The 21,254-nt window shown below is 42.0% G+C and overlaps 4 protein-coding genes across 8 annotated transcripts in view; 1 reads left to right on the top strand and 3 right to left on the bottom strand.

The window, feature by feature from the left end:
- Window positions 1-21,254, top strand: part of LOC120900919 — a 286,191-nt gene that overhangs the window by 21,610 nt on the left and 243,327 nt on the right. The gene's annotated exons all lie outside the window — the stretch shown is intronic.
- On the bottom strand, window positions 1,574-4,738 carry LOC120900924 (caspase-1-like). Of its 2 annotated transcripts, XM_040308536.1 has the most exons (7): window positions 4,326-4,738; window positions 4,202-4,246; window positions 3,914-4,128; window positions 3,563-3,832; window positions 3,344-3,476; window positions 3,191-3,277; window positions 1,574-3,121 (listed from the first exon to the last, which is right to left on the bottom strand). In XM_040308536.1, the coding sequence occupies exons 1-6, from the start codon at window positions 4,637-4,639 to the stop codon at window positions 3,208-3,210; spliced, it is 1,047 nt and encodes a 348-aa protein (XP_040164470.1). In that variant the 5' UTR covers window positions 4,640-4,738; the 3' UTR covers window positions 1,574-3,121; window positions 3,191-3,207. The 2 variants fall into 2 exon arrangements, with proteins under 2 accessions (XP_040164470.1, XP_040164469.1); XM_040308535.1 differs by having other exon boundaries at window positions 1,574-3,277; window positions 4,326-4,737.
- On the bottom strand, window positions 4,922-6,515 carry LOC120900925 (caspase-1-like). Of its 2 annotated transcripts, XM_040308537.1 has the most exons (4): window positions 5,911-6,515; window positions 5,564-5,833; window positions 5,322-5,454; window positions 4,922-5,235 (listed from the first exon to the last, which is right to left on the bottom strand). In XM_040308537.1, exons 1-4 carry the CDS (start codon window positions 6,371-6,373, stop codon window positions 5,166-5,168), a joined length of 936 nt encoding a protein of 311 aa, XP_040164471.1. In that variant the 5' UTR covers window positions 6,374-6,515; the 3' UTR covers window positions 4,922-5,165. The 2 variants fall into 2 exon arrangements, with proteins under 2 accessions (XP_040164471.1, XP_040164472.1); XM_040308538.1 differs by lacking the exon at window positions 4,922-5,235 and having other exon boundaries at window positions 5,421-5,512.
- On the bottom strand, window positions 7,620-9,246 carry LOC120900926. 2 transcript variants are annotated; one of them, XM_040308539.1, is made up of 3 exons: window positions 9,004-9,246; window positions 8,094-8,384; window positions 7,620-8,004 (listed from the first exon to the last, which is right to left on the bottom strand). In XM_040308539.1, the coding sequence occupies exons 2-3, from the start codon at window positions 8,358-8,360 to the stop codon at window positions 7,885-7,887; spliced, it is 387 nt and encodes a 128-aa protein (XP_040164473.1). In that variant the 5' UTR covers window positions 8,361-8,384; window positions 9,004-9,246; the 3' UTR covers window positions 7,620-7,884. The 2 variants fall into 2 exon arrangements, with proteins under 2 accessions (XP_040164473.1, XP_040164474.1); XM_040308540.1 differs by lacking the exon at window positions 9,004-9,246 and adding an exon at window positions 8,496-8,557.

Here is a 21,254-nt window from a genome sequence, read left to right as displayed (position 1 = left end):
TGTTGAAAGTTGTATGGGATACACACAAGCTGATGAAGTAGAAAATGTACTCTTGAAGCGTTCTCTTTTGTTAAAAAGATTAATATTGACTAAATGGAAAAGAAAATGCGGTGTGAAAACTATTAAATTGAGTGCTGGTGATGAAAAAGTATTTCCAAGTCAAATTTTGAGATTGTGCCTTCAATTCATTCATTCTGATTTTGTTTTCCTTGTGATTGCCACAGTTTAATCTCTATTTTCCACTAACAATCGTCATTGTTATTCCTAATGAGTACACACATCTTACGTTCCAGATTGCTTCCTGCCAAAGGTTAAACATTCTTTCGCCTTTTTTCCTTTTATCCCCGAAGAACGTGCCGAGACTGTTTGTAGCAAACGCTCCAGCGGAAGCAAGACACTTCAGCATCGTAGTGGAAAAACCACTCACTCAACTGCTTCGGTTGTTCAGTGCATCTCAGCCTAAGGATGACCTTTTTCTTTTTAATTATGTGCTTCATGCTTCCACGCTCGCACTGGCACACGAGTGGAATGGGGCAAAAAGCGCCACGTACGACCTCTAGTATGCACTAGGAAATTCACAGCAATTTCAGGTTCAAATGCTCTTGAACTACTGGATTTATTTTTCACACGACCCACGACCCGAGAAAGAGTAAACGGCAGGGCGGCCTCCTAGTTTGAGTTAAAAATGATCGTAGGCTACAATGTGGCAAGAAAGGGCTGCCATTCCTTTTGCTGGTTGATTTTGCATACGCAAGTAATAGTCTGCCAGGCAGCGTAAGCTTTTTCTTCTTGTTCAACTAATTTTGTGGAACAAGTGGGAGGAAAAAAACGAGTTCAATAACTCGTTCCAACCGCGAAGAGGCAGATCATACCCGACCACTTATCTGCATTCGGCCGTTATCCAAATCGAACCATGTCGAACCGTCTGGCATGTTGGGGCCAAAAAAAAGGGTTTACTGGTTGGATTAATTTTGATAAACTTGAAAGATTGAAAGCCTCTATAGCTTGCTTTTCTATGGCGTGTTGTTTCCACTTTCTCAACCCTCACCTTCCACGAGGGTTTCGCCTACAGCAATGCTAATGAAATGGAAAATACCACCTCCCCGGCGATGGTCGTCGAGTCCGTGCTGGACGAGTGCTTCCGTATCTGGGCTCCGGCACAGGGCTAGGGTGAAAGCGATTTTCATTAAGCAAATCGATGAGCAGCAATTCACTTTTGAATTTTTATCCAGCCCTTCCCTTTCCCTCTACCCATTCTACGCTACCGGAAAGCTTCTGTTCGACGCTAAACTTTCTTACTGGTGCTGCGCGCTCCAAGCTGCCGGACGAGGCGAATGGATTTATTATCTTTCTTTGATGAGATTCTTCCGACGGATTGGAATTCGGACGGATCGACTCTATTAAAATGGTGCTGGGATGCGCCCTCGCCGGTTGCAAAGCATTTTGGACTTGTGTGAAGTTTTCTTTTCGCTGTCTCTACGCAGTATCAGAAACTTTTTGAACTTGTTTCAATTAATTTGAAAAGAAGGAACGGAAATATGGGATAAACATTAATGAAATGTTGACAAGCACATGTGTTTTAACGTCATTTATTTTAGTTTCTACAAAACTTAACATAGCACAATGAATCATTAGGAATATCAATAGCACGCAGCATCTTAGTGCAGCCATTAGCATTCGCCCGATGTGCTTTGGAAAGTGGGTCACTACGCGAGTGTAAACTCTAATTAACCCAATTTCGTGAATAATACATTGCTAATTGTTAATTGATTCGTCGATAATTAATCTTCGCCGAAGCCATTCATGAGCCGGATAATGGTACTGCAAGGTACACCGGAATCTTTCCCTCCGTTTATATTCCTCGAACGGAGCAGTGTTACTCCTTCGCAGATCAGTCATAACTCATAGCGATAAGAGCCTAAGAAATGACGCTCCGTAAAGTGTAGGATTTTCTGCACAAGACTTAATTAAGGGATTAGGATATATTTTAGAATTGCTGCTGGATAATAGGACTCCAACAAATAGGATCAATTACTTTTCTCTATTCCATGTAAAATACAATACAATGAACGCAATGAACATAATGAAAAAGCTTTAAAACATTTTCGCGGTTATATTGATGTTGATAGTTTTAATTTAAAAAAATCAAATAAAAATGAGTATCATGCTATACAAAGCGTTACCCTTGCATATAAAACACTTTAAACAAGTGTTTATTGTATTCCATTAGGAAATTAATCTCCTCCTGTGTTGTTGTTGTTGCAAACTGGTCAAAGCATGTACAGGGCTTTGAATCATATTCAGCCACTTTCCCAAACGCGATCGAATTCGAGAACGATCGTAGTGATTGTCAAAATGACATGGAATTGTAGTTTGCTTGGATTTTTTTAAACATTTTGTCATATTGTATGCGTGACTATGCAGGATACTAATGAAATAGAATAAAACAACTACTGTATCTAGGCAACTGCTATTATCGGTTCTCTTCGATCGAGTTTGGGAAAGTGGCTGATAATGAAATAGTGCATTCTCTTAGTGGAAAGCTTGCAATCATATAATGAAATCTGTCAACCGAATAGGAGAATTTAACAAGCGTACGTTTACTTAGCTTCAACTGTGGTAATCGTCCACGTTAAACCAATGCTATTTTCTTTAAAAAACATAATTTTGAATAGTTTTTGTCTGGAATCCATCTGGATACAGTGTGAACTAAAGAAATCCTGCCGTGGCCTTACAATTAAATTTCCGAATTTCCTTTTTTGATTGTCATATTCCATTCTATGATTGCAAACCTTTACCATGGTGCTTGTACGATTCCAATATTCATGTGCTTATAGAACAATTCATATGACTAACCCTGTAAGATTAAAATGTATTAGGTTTGTAAAAATGCAATGACGCATAGATACAATAAAAATATGAAATAATCTGTAATAATAGCAGTGGTGAACTGGAGACTTGTTTCTAATCTCATTGAACCTAGATAAAGTTATCATTGCGATTGATAGCAAACCTAAGGAGAAGGTTGTTGTCCGCTTTGTTGTCCGGTATGGTTGAATGAACTTGCAAGCAAGGTTTCACACTGTCTTCCATAAAATACGCGTTACACTTTATCGGATCGCTGTAACAGTGTAATGTCGCGGCTTAAATGACTTTCAGAATGCCACGACAATACGTCACAAAGACTCACATAACGTGATGTGTATTTCACTTAAGCAAATGACGTAATATAAAATCCTTCCGCAAGGTCGTCATGAGTGTTGGTGTTTGCTGGATTCTAAAAAATACATTTCAAATGTAAATCAGTAAACCCGTTTAAACGACTTTTTCCAACCTCACTTACTTCCTATTAGTAAACTCCTGATTGAGCAGGGGATTAATCTTGACAATACTCTCACCGTTGTGCTCGTGCGCCAATCGTAGGAAAGCTTGCATAAAAAAGCTACCGCTTTGCGTGTTCCGAAACGATACAGCTCCTGGGAGATGAAATAAAAACAACAAAAATGGTTTTAATGTCCCATTAGATGCGCTTCATTTTTACCTTTCTTACCACTATTATTACCTTGGTATGAGCTTTGAAAGATAATTATATCGCCTTTGTAGCTCATCGAGGGTGTCGCATCGGCCACCATGGTCGCATCCCCTCGACAAGCTTGCAGAACAAATAGTTTGGGTTTATCGTTTAAAGTGCGGTTACTGGTGCAGTACTCCACTACATCATCTTGAAACGAGTAGAACTGTCCATCCTTTGCCATAATTGTATCGTTTGCACTTCCGTGGCTCATGATGAACACGATCAGGCAGCTGTTTTTGGTGAAATCTTTCCTGGAAACTGCAATGATGAACGTAACACGTTAGCAGTGATTGAAATACAGCACAACTTGCCGTTGTGCGAATGGTTAAAGTCACTTACTTTCTCCCATTTTACGCTTAACCTCAGCTTTGGTTTTATTTTCGTTGATGTCTAGCCTATCGCATCGATAGTGCTGGCAAAACTCTTTTATTTGTTTCAGGTCATTTGCACTGCCCTCTCTGTTATTTGTTGGGTTTTCGAACTGGTCATGATGGAACACCAACACATAAGCATTTTTTGACAGATCATACGTACGGGATTTTACAGGTTGAGTACTGAGTGCAAAAGGAAAATAAGTTTTACTATTGATATTAAGCTGAAACGATATGAATATTATCTTTTACGTACGTATTCCTAGAAGCTGACGATGTAGAATTTGCTTGGAAATTTGCACTGAAACAAACACAAAAGAAGATTATCAGTCCGCTGTTAAGATTTCACCGATTACCATTCTCAGAAAAATGATTCATACGCTGGCTGAAGGTAGCTGAACGGCCGAGACGCATCGACAGACCTAGTAAGCGTAGGCCACTCATACACTTGTGTGTATGTGCGCGTCGGTAAATTGGTTGTTGTGGTGGTGTTAGCAGCAGTAGCGATAGTTTGTGAGGTTCTTGCATTGTTCGAACTGCTGGTTATTGTTCTGTGCACTTGATGTGTGACTTTGGTTTCCTTAGTCACTAGCAACGCTGATGTGCTTGTAGCTCGCGCGTCCGTAACTATTTCGGTAGTGGATTTCTTTTTCTCCTTCTTTGGCTCCTGGTGTTTTGATCCGGCGCATCCCATGGTTGACACTGGCCCTACGATCACACGACCACCTTACGCGTTGAAAGTTCAATTTGTTACTGTCAGCACTGTGTGTTAAGGTGTACGTACGGGTCTGTGTCGATAGCACACAGCTGCAAAAGCGATAAGAATTGATAAGCGACGACAATGGTGACAATATGCGGGTTCGCCTATCAAACGCTTCACCGAGTGGTACAGTACGGTAAACAGTGAATAGTTTTGAAAAATGTGTTTATTTCTCAAATATATTTTAAAGTTGTAATGTAAGAAAATGATTAAAAATTTCAATTATTTGTCGTGTGTTGACTTTCATTTATAATAATTATTTTGACAACAGTCAGTTGTAGTTTTAACCATTAAACGGGTTCGATATTTGATCGAATCTAAGATGCCAAAGAACCATCTAATGTCAATGCAAGTGTCCCAAGAGACCGAACGAATGTTTTGATTTGACGGCCGCGGCTTTGTATTTTGAAGCGCGGCTGTCAATTTTTGTTTACGCATATTTAAGCAGGAACCTTATTATTTATCGTAGCAGTTCACCAAATATCAAGTCTCTCCGCAAGGTTACTGTCATTGTGGGTACCTGGGCTATTCTGAAAATATTAGCATTATGTATGTAATGTAATATAATATAATATAATTTGTTTTTGTATAAATAAATGTTTTTGATAGAACATACTTTTTTTCTTTGAATTCTCGGTTAAGCAGGGTGTTAATGTTGATGATGCTTTGCTGGTTTTTTTCATGCAACAATCTTAAGAAAGATTGCATGAAAAAGCTGCCCTCCTCAATATCACGTAATGATACGTAACCTTCAATAAACAAAAATCAAGAATGAACAACGGAATGTAAACATCCCGTCATCTTGGGCTGAGTTTGAATTAAAAAGAAAGTCAAAGTGTTCTTCTTTTGTGATCATACCTTGATATGTGCTTTGGAAAATAATTACATCCACTTTATCGCTCCTGGGGGGTCTTGCATCAGCCACGATTCGATCGTTTCCGCGGCAAGCCTGTAGAACAAATAGTTTCGGTTTACCATCCAATGTGCGGTTTGACGTGCATCTGTCTACGATATCTTCCTGGAAGTAAAACCACTTCCCATCGGAAGCCAGTATTGTATCGTTTACACTTCCGTGGCTCATGATGAACACGATCAGGCAGCTGTATGAGGTAAAGTCTTTTTGTGAAACTGAAAATTTAATAATAAGATTGTATTTTATATTATTATTCCTGTTAAATGAAAGCAGATGTGCGAATGCAGCTTACTTTCGGTCATCTTTTGCTGTACATATTCTTCAGGCTTGTTTTCATTGATATCAAGCTTATCGCAACGGTAATGTTGCAAAACTTGCTGTATTTTTTCCATGTCCCTTGCACTACCGGGCCGGTTACAAGCACTGTTATCGAATTCATCGTTATGGAACAGTAGTACATATGCATCTTTGGACAAGTCGTAAACATTTTCTCTTCGTTTTGCTTGTTCCATTTCATGCATTCTCATGACATAATTCCACGTCATACCCTTCGGTAGTGTCGGCTCTGAGAGCTTCATGTTAAGCATTTTTTTATATGTGACTGTGTTACTATGTTCGGCATTATCTGATGCAATACGGAGATTACTTTGATACCAGTTTGAGTCCAATGATTCGTTAGAACGGAACATATTATCCTCATTTTCACTAGTTTCCTCTTCTTTATTTGCTTGACTTGAACTTGCAGAAATACCCATTTTCTTCTAATTAGCAGAAGCACTTATTAAGCACACACGTTTATTGAAAATATTTGTACGTAGTACTGCCCCCAAGTTTTCGTTTATACTGTGAACACTTCATATCTGCAGCTGTATACAGGAACGCAACTATTGCTGTAGGTATTCGGCATACAAATGAAATAAATGATAAGTGCGCATGACGTATTGAACCTAAAACGTCAACGAGAAAACGTAAGCGATATAGCGAGGGTACGGTATAACCAGGTACGATTATCTAAAGTACGTTTGGATAACGGAGGTGCAGCGAATTGCTGGTTGATGGTTACCGTTTCATACGTTATTGATATATTGTTATTGTTGTATGTATTGTTTCTTGTATTTGATTGCTTCTTAAAAGGAGCTTGTGTTTATCTTGCATTTAGATTTGATTTAGCGACCTTGAAACTGTTCTAGCGCGTTTTATGATTTTTGTTTATTATTACTTACTTATACTGTTGTAATATTGTAGCGTACACATTGAACTCCGCTCAAAATATATCCTGAACTCCAGTTGTGTGTGCTCAACGGAACAATTTTCAGTTACTTGCTAGTATGAAGTAGTTCAAAATCGAAAGAAAAGTTCGAGTTGTAGGCTCACATTGCATTGGGTACGCTAAATTCGAGCTAGAGTCTTATCTAAATTTGTTTTTTTTTACTTTACCGATTTGGTAAACTTCACGATTTATGGTATATTTTTTCGTTTTAATTGCTATTGTAACAATTGGGCGAATATCAGCTATTTTTGTAAAGTGGCAAATTTTTGTGGTAAATGCTTATGCTATTCTGAAAATAATATCATTACCACAGGTATTTTTGTTTTTTTAAATAGTGCATGCTTACCTTTGTCTCGGAATTCTCGGTTTAGTAGAGTGTTGATGCTGATGATGCTTAGCTGGTTGTTTCCGATTATTTTTCGACCAATTACAAAGCTTTTTCAGTCCAGTTTAACTAAAAAATATGGAAAAATAACATACTTTCTGAAGCAGTCCCAAATTGTTTTACAAAATGCTTTGGTCTGCGGCCACCAGATGCGTTAGTGAAAATCGAAATTACATTATAAGTTTTTTTCTTATTCCCAGCCAAGACTCAAACGCAACAATGTGATATTACCATGCCTATGATTTGCTTTATTCTGAAATAAACCTCTTTGTGTGTCTTAAGCGGTTTACTGTATACAATGTTAGCGTTTTCAGACATTTTTATATGTTCTGACGGTAAACACACGTTGGTACTATCATCATTAACTGTCATTATCAGTTCAAAGTATGTTTTCCATTTACTGATTAAGCTGTGAAACTGTTCGATCTGACATGGTTGAGTTTTTAACCAGCACAAGAAAGTATTGAATTGAGAAGATAACAAGAAAAGGATAACAGTAGGATAACAGTCAACAGTAGACAGTTGTCAACATAGCGTGTCTACTGCTATCGCTCCGCATTTATCCGCTGTTTTGTTGGTGTATTCTGGTTTTGCTATAATCAACACGGGTTTTAGTGTGTCCATAAGTGTAGTCTCGTGACCCTACCATCGTGTTCCTGACGAGAACCACCGTGTTCGCGATATATTTGGATTTTATTTGTGGCTCCTTCGACGTTCATCTGCAGTGGCATCTAAAATGGAGGATGTGTGTTATGCATGTTCGGAAGCACTGGGCCCGGTTGAAGGGTCAATTACGTGCCTATATTGTGAGGGTACATACCATCTGGCGTGCACTAAGGTGCCTGTATCGGTCATCGACGAAGTGAAACGGATGGCCTCCCTGCACTGGAGTTGCATTGGGTGTACTAACGCCATCGGGAATCCGCGTAGCAAGGCGATCAAGGGCATGGGTATGCAGGTTGGGTTTCAGGCAGCCCTCACAGCTGCTGTTGATGCCATGAAGGCTAGCTTGGTCCCACCGGTAATACAGGAGATTCGGGATGGCTTTGCCGGAATCGCCACGGCCCATTCGGCATCCTTGCAACATAGCAATCAATTGCTCCCAGATGCACTACCAAACGGAAAAAGACGTAGATTATTTCGTGATGCAGTTGCATCCTCAGATGCCGTGTTTGTTGACTGTGCAGCAATCTCAAACGTCACAAATACAAACAACACTCACCGGATCGATCGTCCTTCACTACCACCAATAATCACAGGTACTAATACAACCTCCGCTTCAATAGCAACTGTTTCACAGACACCAAGAACCGATTATTTGTGGCTGCATCTTTCAAGGTTGGCTGCGTCCGTCACCATAGAGCAAGTTGTCTCGTTGGTGTGTTTGCAGTTGGACACTACAGACGCAATTGCTTTTAGTCTGCTAAAAGCAGGAACGGTTCCTAGCCCATTGAGTGCTGTATCGTTCAAGGTCAGAATCCCTGCTGCCCTTCGTAGTAAGGCACTTAACGCAGCCTCCTGGCCGGTCGGGCTCGGTGTGCGTGAGTTCATCTCGCTCCCGCCGCGATCTCTACATTCACGAACACAACACACGAACACTTACACACCGATACCGCAACAACCCCGTAATCAGCAGACACCGGCACCACTACAGCCTCGCACTCAGCACTCACCGGCACCACAGCAGCCTTGTACCCAACGCAATAATCCCCACAATAATCCGTACTCACCTGCACATATCCATGAACCCGCACGAACACAAACCGAACAATCACCAACCGATATGAACTGCACTCTCCCTTCACCCACTCTTCCGTCCACGTCACGTTCAAAAACACTTCAAACTACACTGGTTCAATTTTTTCCGAAGTAACCGCACTACAGCAGCGCACCCATATTTTGCGCATACGGCTCGAGCAAATCCTTCGACAACAAACACAATACACTCACCTTCTACGATAAGCTCGCTCAATTGCAACAGCACAGCGCCTACTAACACTATGCAACAAGCACCCACTGATCGAGCGGCTTGTATCACTGTGTACTATCAGAATGTGCGTGGCCTGCGTTCTAAAGCCGATGAGTTCCGTTTGTCGGTTCTTGAAACGGAATACGATGTATTGGTACTCACTGAAACTTGGCTCGATCCCTGTATTCCCACCGCTCTCCTCCTAGGAGATGAGTATCGTGTTTACCGATGCGACCGGGATGCCACTAACAGCTCTCACTCTCGTGGGGGTGGTGTTTTAATTGCATGCAACGTTTCTCTCCTCTCTTATGTGCTTCCTACGTTGCCGCAACTGTTAGAACTCACTTGCGTATGTATTCAGTTATGCGACCACCGTTTGTTTATTGCCGCTGCCTACCTGCCTCCTAACCAAAGCATGAATGAGGAGAAAATAAGTGCATTGATCGACTTCGTTGCTAATATCAGCACTACTCTTGGTCCGAGAGACAGGTTCATGCTTATTGGTGATTTCAACCAGTCTACGCTATCGTGGACATCGGCATCAGAGGAAAATGGAGCTGCTTTTGATTTCTATGAGCCTCATGCACGCTCCACGCGCAGTGTCCAGTTCGTTGATGGTTTGCATCAGAGTGGACTATACCAGCTTAACTCCAATACTAACTCATCGGGGCGAATACTTGACCTAATTTACGCAAATTGGCCAGCTGCATCTACATGTTCTACAATACGTGTCTGTGAATATTCCCTTACTACTATCGACGAACACCACCCTCCGCTTGACTTTGACTTGGACAACGTAGCCCCAGTTACGATCGCTACAGCCATTGATGCTGATAAAAGGCTGAATTATGCTCGTGTTGACCTTCCAAAATTGGAGCGATTGATTTTATCTTTTGACAATTCTTTTAACTGTTCGGACTATTCAACCATTGACGATGCCACAGAGGCTTTTTGTGAGTTCATGAGATCTGCTATATGTGAATGCACTCCTGTTAAAATTCCTCGTCGTGGACCACCATGGGCTGATCGCACACTAAATGCATTAAAAAAAGAAAAAAGAAAAAGCCTATTCTGATCAACGAGCAGAACGAAACAGCACGTCACGTCTTTATTACAACAGAGTTCATTCTCTCTATCGCCGATACAATAGATCCTGTCACCGAAGTTATTTGAAACAAACTGCACGTTCCCTCTGCAAGTACCCTAGGCGCTTTTGGAGTTATATGGACAAAAAACGAAAATCTGCTGGGCTACCAAGCATTATACGTTATGACGGTGACAGTGCCTGTTCCCTGCCAGAAATGTGTAAATTGTTTGCCTTGCGCTTCAAGGACAACTTCGCTTCTCAAACTACTGGTCCAGAAGATGTGGCCGATGCTCTCTCTAACACACCTGTTGGTGCACTGCTCCCTATGCTACCAGTCATCACTGTCGATACGATCATCTCTGCCATCAAACGTGTCAAATCCTCATATACCCCTGGCCCAGATGGTATACCGGCCGTTATCCTAAAGTGGTGTGCTTCTGCGCTTGCTCCCTCGCTGATGAAGATTTTTAAGGAGTCCCTGAGGTGTGGAACCTTTCCTGCCACTTGGAAATCTTCCTGGATGACACCCATCTACAAGAAGGGCTGTAAGAATGATGCTGTAAACTATCGTGGCATAACCTCACTCAGCGTGTGTGCAAAGGTGTTCGAAATGCTAATCTACGAGCCATTGTTGGCCTCGGCCTGCAACTATATTAGTGTGAATCAACATGGTTTTGTACCCAGGCGATCTACAACGACTAATCTACTAGAATTTGTTAGCAAATGCCATAAATCTATCGATAACGGTTTACAACTAGATGCTATTTATACGGATATCAAGGCAGCATTCGACAGTGTATCGCACTCCATCTTGCTAGCGAAACTCGACTTACTTGGTCTCCCAAACCCTATGATAATGTGGCTTAGATCGTACCTTACAGATCGTCAATATTCTGTGAAGTTAGGCCCGTACATGTCAAGTCCAGTACATGCATCTTCTGGAGTCCCGCAGGGCAGCAACCTGGGTCCTTTGCTGTTCCTTCTTTTCATCAACGACGCGACATTGATCCTTCCGGCTGATAATCATCTACTGTACGCAGATGACGCGAAAATTTTTCGTGTTATTCGTGAACCAGAAGACCACGCCCGACTGCAAACTTCCTTGCATGAGTTCCAGTGTTGGTGCAACCGTAATGCTTTATCCCTATGCACAGATAAATGTGAAGTCATCACTTTCAGTCGTTCTCGCTGCCCATCATTGTATGAATATGCGCTTGATGGACAGTCCTTGGTGCGAAAAACTATGTGTTAAGGATCTAGGTGTTTTGCTCGATACAAAACTATCATTTAAGGATCAGCTGGATCACGTAGTAGCCACCAGCAATAGAATGCTAGGACTAGTTATCAATATGACTCGCGAGCTTAACGATATACCTTGCACCAAGGCGCTCTATTGCTCACTTATCCGGTCGTTGATGGAATATGCAAATATCGTATGGTGGCCAACTGCAGCGCGTCCGTTAGCTCGATTGGAATCAATCCAGCGCAAAATTTCACGATTTGCACTTCGCTCATGGAACCAAAGGCTCGATTACCGGACTAGGTGTTTACTACTCGGGCTACCCACCCTAAGTGAGCGAATACGAAAAGCCAGGTTGTCGTTCATCACGGGACTTCTCGACGGCCGTATTGACTCTCCGTCACTACTGGCTGCCATCAACCTGTACGTTCCGGCCAGGCCGCTCCGGACTCGGGCAATGTTGGCCCTCGACGACCGTAGAACGCAATTTGGCTCCTCTGACCCGTTCATACTTATGTGCCGTGCTTTCAACGCAGTCAGCGACGCTTTTGAGCCGAGGATTTTGCCAACTGAGTTTAATGATCGTGTTTCTGTGTTAAATTTGGTTCCATAGTGCACATTTTTATGTTTTATGTTATTGTAAACCAATGTAAAGAACTCATTGTAAAACATTGCTAAAATGGTTCGAGAGGGCATTATTGTCCATCGATAGACAAATAAACATAAGATATTGCCAGTTACATCAGACAAAGTAATGGGAAAGCTAACCCAAGCTATCTTAAGGCCGGGGTACATTGTCCGTACTCGCTAGCGTAATTTTTGTAAACGCGTACGCCATCTAGTGGCGGCGAGTGGAAGCTAGAGCTGGTATAATTTAAAAGAGTTTTGGGTCGAGCAGGCTATAATTTTACCCAATGATGGATAGATATTGGAGAAATGTTGCCCAGCGCTTTGTATGAATGACGATTTGTACAACAACAACACTGAACGGCATACTTTGTTGGAATTTAAGGACGTTTATCAACATTTCAAACGGCATACAAATAGCCTGGTCGAAACATTATGAGACAGGTATGAATAATTTTGACACATAAATTATACCGACATCTAGCTTGCGATGGTTGTTGCCAGATGAGCTAGTGAAAAAATTACATTAGCGAGTACGGACAATGTCCCCCGGACTTTAGATTTGTTTTATAAAACCTGGTTGCAAATTATTTTTCGTTCTCTCCATAAGTTACAGTGGTGACCACTTGAATTCGGACACTTGATATTTCCACGTATTTTCTTACTTGCCGCAAAGTATTTTGTTCTATATAGTTCGTTCAACTATTTCTCCGAAAACTTGTTTTCACACATCGTTGAAAACATTTATAAGCTATGCTCCTGCAAAAAACAGGCCGATATTTGTAAAAATCTCAGAAAACCAACTGTTGGAGCAACTACTCGAGCAGTTCAAAGAGGAGCAGAACAAATCCGTTCATTTTTGAACTTGTTTACGCTGATATCACTAGCGGTTTAGATTTAAAAAATAGATGACGAAAAGGCTTTTTTGTCCTCTTCTTCTCTGGCAAACCGTTGTTACAATATTGGTAATTATTGGTAGCTTAGAGAACAGAAAGAAACAAGCAAGACTTTATCAGAAATTCTCCTTCGAGTTAACACCAACCAAATTTCTGAGAAATATCCTCACAGTAATTATATTTTAAAAAAGCACTTCAATAAGTTTTGTGAAGTGACCGATTAAACTAAATATTTGATGTATATCGTTACTGACGAGTTTCAAAATGATTCGGTAGTGATACAGAGTTGTTTTAACATTCTGCCTAACAACATCGCACCGCTATCTGAATATTAAAATTAAACTAAAAATTATTTTAGGACAAATTGATTTATTTGTATGATCATTCTAAAACGAAAACTAAGCTACCTCAAAACGTTGCGTGCAGCACATGGTGCAAAACTAGCCACCATCATGCTTTGTACACTTAACCTTCGCATTACCCACCCATTGAACTTTTCGCTTTATCCTTTCTGTTGCTGTTGACACCTTAGCCTTCCGAGCACATGCGATTTGCCAGACCGCTGCGTGTCTGGCGGGACCAGCTTACGTGCCAAACCACCGGGGCACGGGTACAAAATAAATAGGAAAATAAAACCCCCGAACGATACACCAACCGTTGCTTTTGCTGGCGACAAAATCAAATTACGTACCTCTTCCACTGTCGTATAATGAATGTGCTGTCATGACCTCTCCTCCTCACAAGTAGGGGCACATGTAGGGATGCTTTTAATACGACTAGGGTGAGTGTGTGACGACCGTTTCATTTTCATCCGGCGTGCTGTATGCGAGCTCGAGTGAAAACAAAACCAAAAAAAAAAAACACAATAACTCGCATGCACTTTTGTTCCCGACACACCACTTAAGGCTTATTAAAAACTTCCTTAGCAGAAGTGTAGCGAAGATACGATGTCAAGGGGAGGAAATAGTTAGTGAGGACAAAGGATGTTGCTTGATGGGTGGTTTTGTACAGTGAAACGAAGCTTTTATTACGTCAGCTAAGAGATTTATAACAAGTTAAACGTATGATAAAGTATTAGAGAACGGATAAAGATCAAATCAAATGGAAACAAGTTGCTCCATAGTATATTATTAATTGGAGAATGAAAAAGTTTTGATAATTATATTCAATTCCACAACTTTCAACAAAGCGCAACACTAACAGTATCATTCCTTGCAATCAGTGCAATCTACCGAATTGAAATGCATTGATTGGTTTTCACAAATTTCAAACGTAGTCAAACGCAGTGTGTGAAAAATATCCAAATTTCAAAGTAAACACAGCAGCAGCGGCAGCAACAACATTTCGATTTGCTGAGCAGCAGCAGCAGCGCAATCAACAGAACCGTTCCCCCGCTTTTGTCGATTTCAATTAGCTTGTGTTTTGCAATGTGCACAGAACCACACCGAGAGAACCGTACCGTTTGCCACCGAAATATGGACGAGGTTTAGCTTTAGCGGCTAAAACTAATGCACCATCCGAAGCTTGTTGGCGATGATGATGTCGATTTCGTGGAGCGATCGCTTTTGATGTACGGTACGGAACATCGAATAAATGCATTCTTGTTTGATCGAATGATGTAGATTCTGCTCAACACCCTGAGCGAACGTTTCGGCAAATTGCTGATCAATCACAAATTACGAAGAAATGTTCAAATCCATTTTGCCATTTTGCTCCTAAACCCGATGCAAGCGGACATCCTTGTGCGAGTATATTTGCACTGCAACTCTATTAAAGTTATGGGAAATGGATTTGCTGATTAAAATGTGCCTTTTAGTAGCGCACTGCACCGCAAACATCATCCACCATGGGAGATGCAGGCTTTCATTCATTAGCCAGCGCAAACAGACAGATCCAGACAAATAGTGGCCCCTTTTGCTCTTTGGTTCAGAATGACGTTCCAGTTGTGTACTGCTGGCCAAAAGCTTGCAACCTTTGCAATAATTGAAATGCACAGTAATGAAAATGAGCGCGGGGTGAGTTGGTGAGCCATATTTTTTGATAAATATTCAGCTTCTGAGCTGTAACAGTCTGCTACACGTATGTATGAATGGCAAAAATGTACTGCAGAAACAGAACCACTGAAGTGTATTTGCTACGTGTTGAAAGTTGCTGAAAACCTTTCCCATACAGTGCTCGAAATGAAAGTTGCTAGCAAAGAAAAATAAACTACTACAGCTTCGGTAAAAGTTTCTTTCTGGTTTTTGTTGCTTCTCGAACACAAAATCGAACACTTCGTTGCGACCACCTGAAAAGAAGTACCAAAGAAAACGACAAAAACGAAACCCGCTAAGATATTTCTGGTGATAAAGAAATCATGAGTGTAACCGGGCTTCGATCCGTTCCGAAATCGTGCTACCGATGGCAGCTCCCGGTCGTTCCCGGCGAAAGAAGCTCAGCTGTAATGTGTTCCTTTTTATGCCACTTCAAGATGTCTCGATTGAAATACGACATCGGATCGGTACTGCAGGAAAATATCTGCAGTGTCGTTCGCTGTCGCCGTCTTCTCCATCTTTCACCCCATTTGCAGGTGTTCCGACCCCCTTGGGCAGGTGTGAATCAATCTTTGGAACGAAAAATTTATACGTCCCCGTAGCGCGATCGGAACATTCGTAACCGTGTGCTGGGGATGGCTGATGGATTTTGGAGATTTTTATGGCTTCTGAATTAGATGGTTTGCAGTGAGGCCATGGTAACCGAGCTAACCAGTGCTGTGAAGACGGTGTGAAGATGCTTTCTCGGTTCCCTTCGTTACCTAGCTGTAGTGTGGTTTTCTTCGGTTGCTCCCCGCATACCAGCTCATAAAAAACATTCACCTATGAATCACACGAGCCATTGCAGGTCCGGGTGGATGTGCGGTAGGGCAGGATAACGATAATCAATTTGAGCAGCTTTTGTCGCCAATACGGTTCGTTTTGCGTGGGAGCGCTCGATGCTCTGAGTAGCTATGGGTAGCATTATTTCAAGCTTACGATGCTCCAAGAAGTGCTTCTAAGCATGACCGAACGCGCTCAGAGGTCGAAAGTTAGGTTAATTTTTAATTTTTATCGACGAAAATTTATACCGTAAGCCGCTGAATAATGCATGTGACATTGAGATGACATTCGGGAGGAAGTTTGAGATCTCGAAAGATTCTGCTATTCAGTATTATGGTAGTGTTGTGTGGCCCTCTCGAACTTGATAAATTGACAACGACACTATTTATAGCATGTGACAGTTATGGCGTAGTCAACGGAACTTTGATGTAGTTCGATATTGATTGGAAGTATTCAAAATTACCTATTCACACAAAAATCTCATTACAATCAAGTGTCAGAATGAATGCCTTCCGTTGACAATTTTCTTTCAACCGTACATTAACAATATTGCCCTCAAACCCTGAACTGGAACCACCCTTTCTGCCCAAGTTTCGTGTGCCATAAAATCATCAATTTCGTCGATCGTTAGGCTTCATTGGATTCGTGGAGGAAATTTCGTTATCCAATCACATTTCCAGCAATATCTGCCTTCAATTGGAACGTCAATACGCAACTAATAAGCTATATGCGCCCAAGTCCGCCGTTACCTTGTCTAGGGTTCTATGATTTCCAATCGCTCCGCTATCAGGTTTTGCCATTATTTGGTCCCCGGCTTTGCGTCCCCTGACGTGGTAATTACAGTCAGATTTTCCAAATCCTTCCATTTCCAACTGAAATGCTGTGGGCTGGGGGAGGATAAAAAAGGGTCTACCCTGAACGAAATAGCAGCTGACATATGTAAGCCGCTCAGTAATGCCGCTTGATTCCAATTTTGACTTTACGATTCTCCGGGGAGAAAGGGGCAGACAGCAGCAGTGAGATGAGAACAATAATGCCCTGTTGTTGCGATAACATCTAGTGTGTCATGTGGAGCCACCTTTCCCCAACTTCCAGGCTGCTGTTATCTTTGGTGTGACGTTTTTGTCCGTTTTTCCAACCGCGCCGCTGGAATGTGCGTCGGTATGATATTCGGCAGCTGGGTTAAGGTTCTTGTCGACAGGGTGACCTTAATGTTAGCCCTAGCCCTTTTACCGAGAGCAACTGCTCATTGTAGTTTGCACAACCCCGTTACCTCTCCAGCTAGAAGCAGAGAAGCTCCAAAAGGACTGAACTGGCCGGTTCGACCCAGCTCCATAAAGGCTATGGGGTTGACGCAACTGCAGAGCATCTCGTGCAAGAGAAGAACAATACCACTTGGAACACCGAATCTTCACCGAAAGATAAAATTATCACTTTATTGTTGTTTGATGATGTTTTTCGGGCTTTTGTGGGAGATCTCACTGGAGGGCGGCTGTTCAAGCCGAAACCACGATGGTATTGGACACGTCCTACTGCAGAGTCGTTTGAACCCCGCCACGATCCGGCCACGGCTCTCGGTTGCAGTCACGATGGCAGTCAATTTCATGGATAAGACAGTTGTTCGGTGACCTAAAGATTGTTTTCGTAGAAGGGCCGCCGGGTGCTTGGGCCGTTCGACCAAACACCGCTGTGGGCCGTAAGAACAAGGGTGCCAACAGGCTCTCGACATGCTTGTTACGGATGGTAATTGATCATTACCATAAATTTGAGGCACCATCTTTGAGTGAACCGGCATCGTCCGGGGATCGTCTTTATGGGAAGTCTTCAAGCCGGAAGAATCGTTCGTTCCGCTGGATGACCTTTCGAGCGAATCATTCTGCTGCTGCTGCTCGATGTTTGGGCGGGGACAGGAACCAATCCAATGTATCCGCGCCGGGTCCCAACCGAAGTCATCCATCCGGGTGTGTCACTTCGATTTTCGATCTTGTTGCGGACGAGTTGTTCTTCCCCGGGAGAGGGGAAATGTTTGACGCTCGAGTTACTTTCCCCGGTACCGTCGGCTGGGTGACCTTTTCGTTTGGGCCGGTTGCTGAAATTTAATTTCCGGTGTTACAAATCAAAACTCCAACGCTTAAGGTTAGCATTTGAGGTGGTGGTGGTGCAGTGTCGTTTGAATTGAGGTTGGATGATGGAAGAAGAAGCTGGAGCAGCAAAAGTATTGACCTGATTTCTGTTTGGTATTTGAAGTGGTTGGAAGAATGGTTTCGTGAGGACGTTTTTAGCTCTTTAAGGCGACTAATAATACCTTTGATGGTTTAAGCTAGAGAGCTTTTTTGAGTGTGCGGCTTCACTCAGTGAAATACCCAGCGAAATGAACTGTTTGACACGTGAAATTCACGATAATTGGCTTGTAAGTGTCATGTAAACAGATGCCGTAAAGAAAAGCAGTTATTTATCCATACAAACGTATGCTTTTTAATTTAACGGCTAGACAACTATCGAGCTTTCAAATAAAAAGTACTGTACTTTGTTTCAAAATTCGTTCTAGTTTTTTTAAGCTTTTTTTGAGGAAAAATTAGAGTTTGGTTTGGTATTACATGTTGATAACATTTCAACCTATAAATGACAAACTCGATGTACATTAAACACTCATCGGATTGATAAAGCTCTCCAACGTAAATGGCTATGTGCATCAAACGTTGTTGGAATGGTTTCATATTTAAATTTATTCTCAACATGTAGTTGAATAAATCATAACATTCATCCCCATTCATATTATTCCTAAATGAATAAAACTGACGATTTTTTGTTTCTTTATTAAAATAGCAAAAGCTAAAATAAATTACCACTACAAACCATTACGTTTCGCTTTGCAACCGAATGAAAATTCGGTAATCCATGCCACCACACTCTTCTCTCCGTATCCATTACAATGTCACCAAACCTACTATGCATTCACGGGATGAAACAATATCGTGAACAGATTTCATAAATCATAAGCAAGCAAAAATTTGAAACACATTTTCCCTCCATTGGATGTTTGTAATGCGCCAGCGCTTTGTTTTCATCAGCATTTCGATTCCAAAACCTGTCATCAACTGCAAATGCAACGCACACACACGCACAAACGCACGTACACAAAATCGCATTTTGCATCAGTAAAGTAGTTTAGTTTGGTTTTATTTTCCAACGCTTGTACATGAGCCTTTACTGCACCGCCACATTTTCGGTGCTGGACACAGGCACAGCAGCATCCATCCCACACGTAACACAATCGCACACACACACCCAAACACACTGAGTAGTTATGGGCGGAAATTTGAATAACGTCAAATATTCAAATAAATCACACACTGTTTTACTTCGTGAACTGCCGCTACCGGAGGGTTTTTGAATGGCGTGCAGCGGCGTGGAGTGGGAGTGTTTCTGTTATATTTTTTTCTTCTTCTTCTCACTCAGCCTCTAGCGACATGTTTTCGCGTCTGCCGCAGATCGTACCATTCGCGTGTGCAAGTGCATTTGTAAATATTTCATTATTTTCCACACGGGGCAGGGCTTCTGTTGCGCCCACGGGTTTGTTTGCTCACTGGCTGTCGTTTTTTTGCGTGAAAGGGTGAAGCGATGGACCATGGTTGAAAAGGGGGGCGGGGTGAAATTATTCATTCAATTTATGGTTTTTATTCATGAATTATCGAGTTACAACAGGACCTTCCTCCGATTGGTCACCGGTGCGAGAGCGTGCGCCCATAAATCTTTCCCGAGAGCCTTCATTTTTTGTTGCTTCTTTTCTCTCGCCTCCATCTTTGCCGCCGGATGCACCGGCCTGTACAGGCCTTTGGGCCATTACTTTGTGATTGTGAAGTGCATTGCTGGAATGCATTTTTTTGTTTTGTTTCTCTTCTTCCGATGTTTCACTTGCGTTGTGATTTATGTGCAGTGATGTCATTGCTCTTGCACCGTTATGATATTTTAACTTGCATCCCTGCAGATGCAGATGCATTTCCGATTGACTTACAGCTGGCCATTCTCGACCTGGACCTTGCTTTAGCATGTTATCTGCAATGAGGATTATGTGGTTTATTAAAGCCTTGATCATTTGTGATGCGATGTTGTTTCAGATAAGCCTTTTTGTGATGTGCTTTAAATATAAAGTTTTTTTTTATATTGATTTAACAAGCAATTCCTTAGTGCAGCGATAGTAGAATTGCATTAGTTAGATGAATGTTATAACAATTTTTATATCAAGTAGTTTTAGATCATTCCCGTAATGTATCGACTCAAAGTAGAAGCTGCTAGAAGAGTTAGAATTTTCTGATTTAATCAAACATACTTGATTCCAACTTTTCTGCAATCAAGCATTACACTAAAAGTGCTGCAAATTTTCTTGAAAGTAAGCTCTTGAGCATATACACTTCTAAAACTACCCATAAAATGCTTTTATTTTGATTAAAAAATTTAGGTCAAAGCTTGTGTATTCAAACACATCCCTGCCGGATGCACATGCCACGGTGCCGGCGAAAAATGATGCAATCACTTTTATTTATCACCACCTGATGATGAAAATCGGATCGCCTGGATCATCACTACCAAACCCTGGTGTGCCGCTCCATCCAAAACGAGACTGTGACAGACATACACCGTCCTTCGGTATACACACACGCAGCACCGGGACTACCGGCATAAATTCCAATCAACACTATCCCCGCAAAAGTACACACAGAAACACACACACACACATGGGCAGTGCATCCCAAAAGTCAACACAGTACCCGATGCATGCCAAAGCAATCCCGAACACTCCCATCTTCTTTGCGGGAACGCTCCAAAGTGCCGACCAGTTTTCTTTGTGCCCCGGCACGTATCTCTCGCTCGCTCGCTCGCAAACCAGCGTATGAAGCCACATGCATATGGGGAATTTGCCATTCGTGTGCAGCACCCTCAGCATGCCACTGGGTGGAAATGGATGGCTGATGTCGCGTTTGCATTTGGTGTTGGTGCTACCGCTGTCGCTCCATGGCAATTCGCTTGGGAAACACAGCTAAGGCTGAACAAACCCCGTTGGAATCACGGCGGACGCAGAATGGGAGGAGACGGCAAGAATGAATGGGTTTCAATGTTTGCGTTATCAATAAAATACACAAAAACAAAATCTGAAATTTATATAAATATTTCAACATTATTTTCCCCTTGCGCCCTTGCACATTGCTTTCTTGTTGCCGTGCCACCACCGTGTTCGTCGGTGGTTTTTCACACGCCTCCACACTTAGCACGGAGGATCCCGGCTCGCCTCGCCACGTTTTGCGGTAA

This window comes from Anopheles arabiensis, chromosome 3 (assembly GCF_016920715.1).
Source record: "Anopheles arabiensis isolate DONGOLA chromosome 3, AaraD3, whole genome shotgun sequence".
Taxonomy (NCBI): Eukaryota; Metazoa; Arthropoda; class Insecta; order Diptera; family Culicidae; genus Anopheles; species Anopheles arabiensis.
The sequence above is the reverse complement of the archived record's forward strand: the minus strand, read 5'-3'. Positions and strand labels throughout refer to the sequence as shown.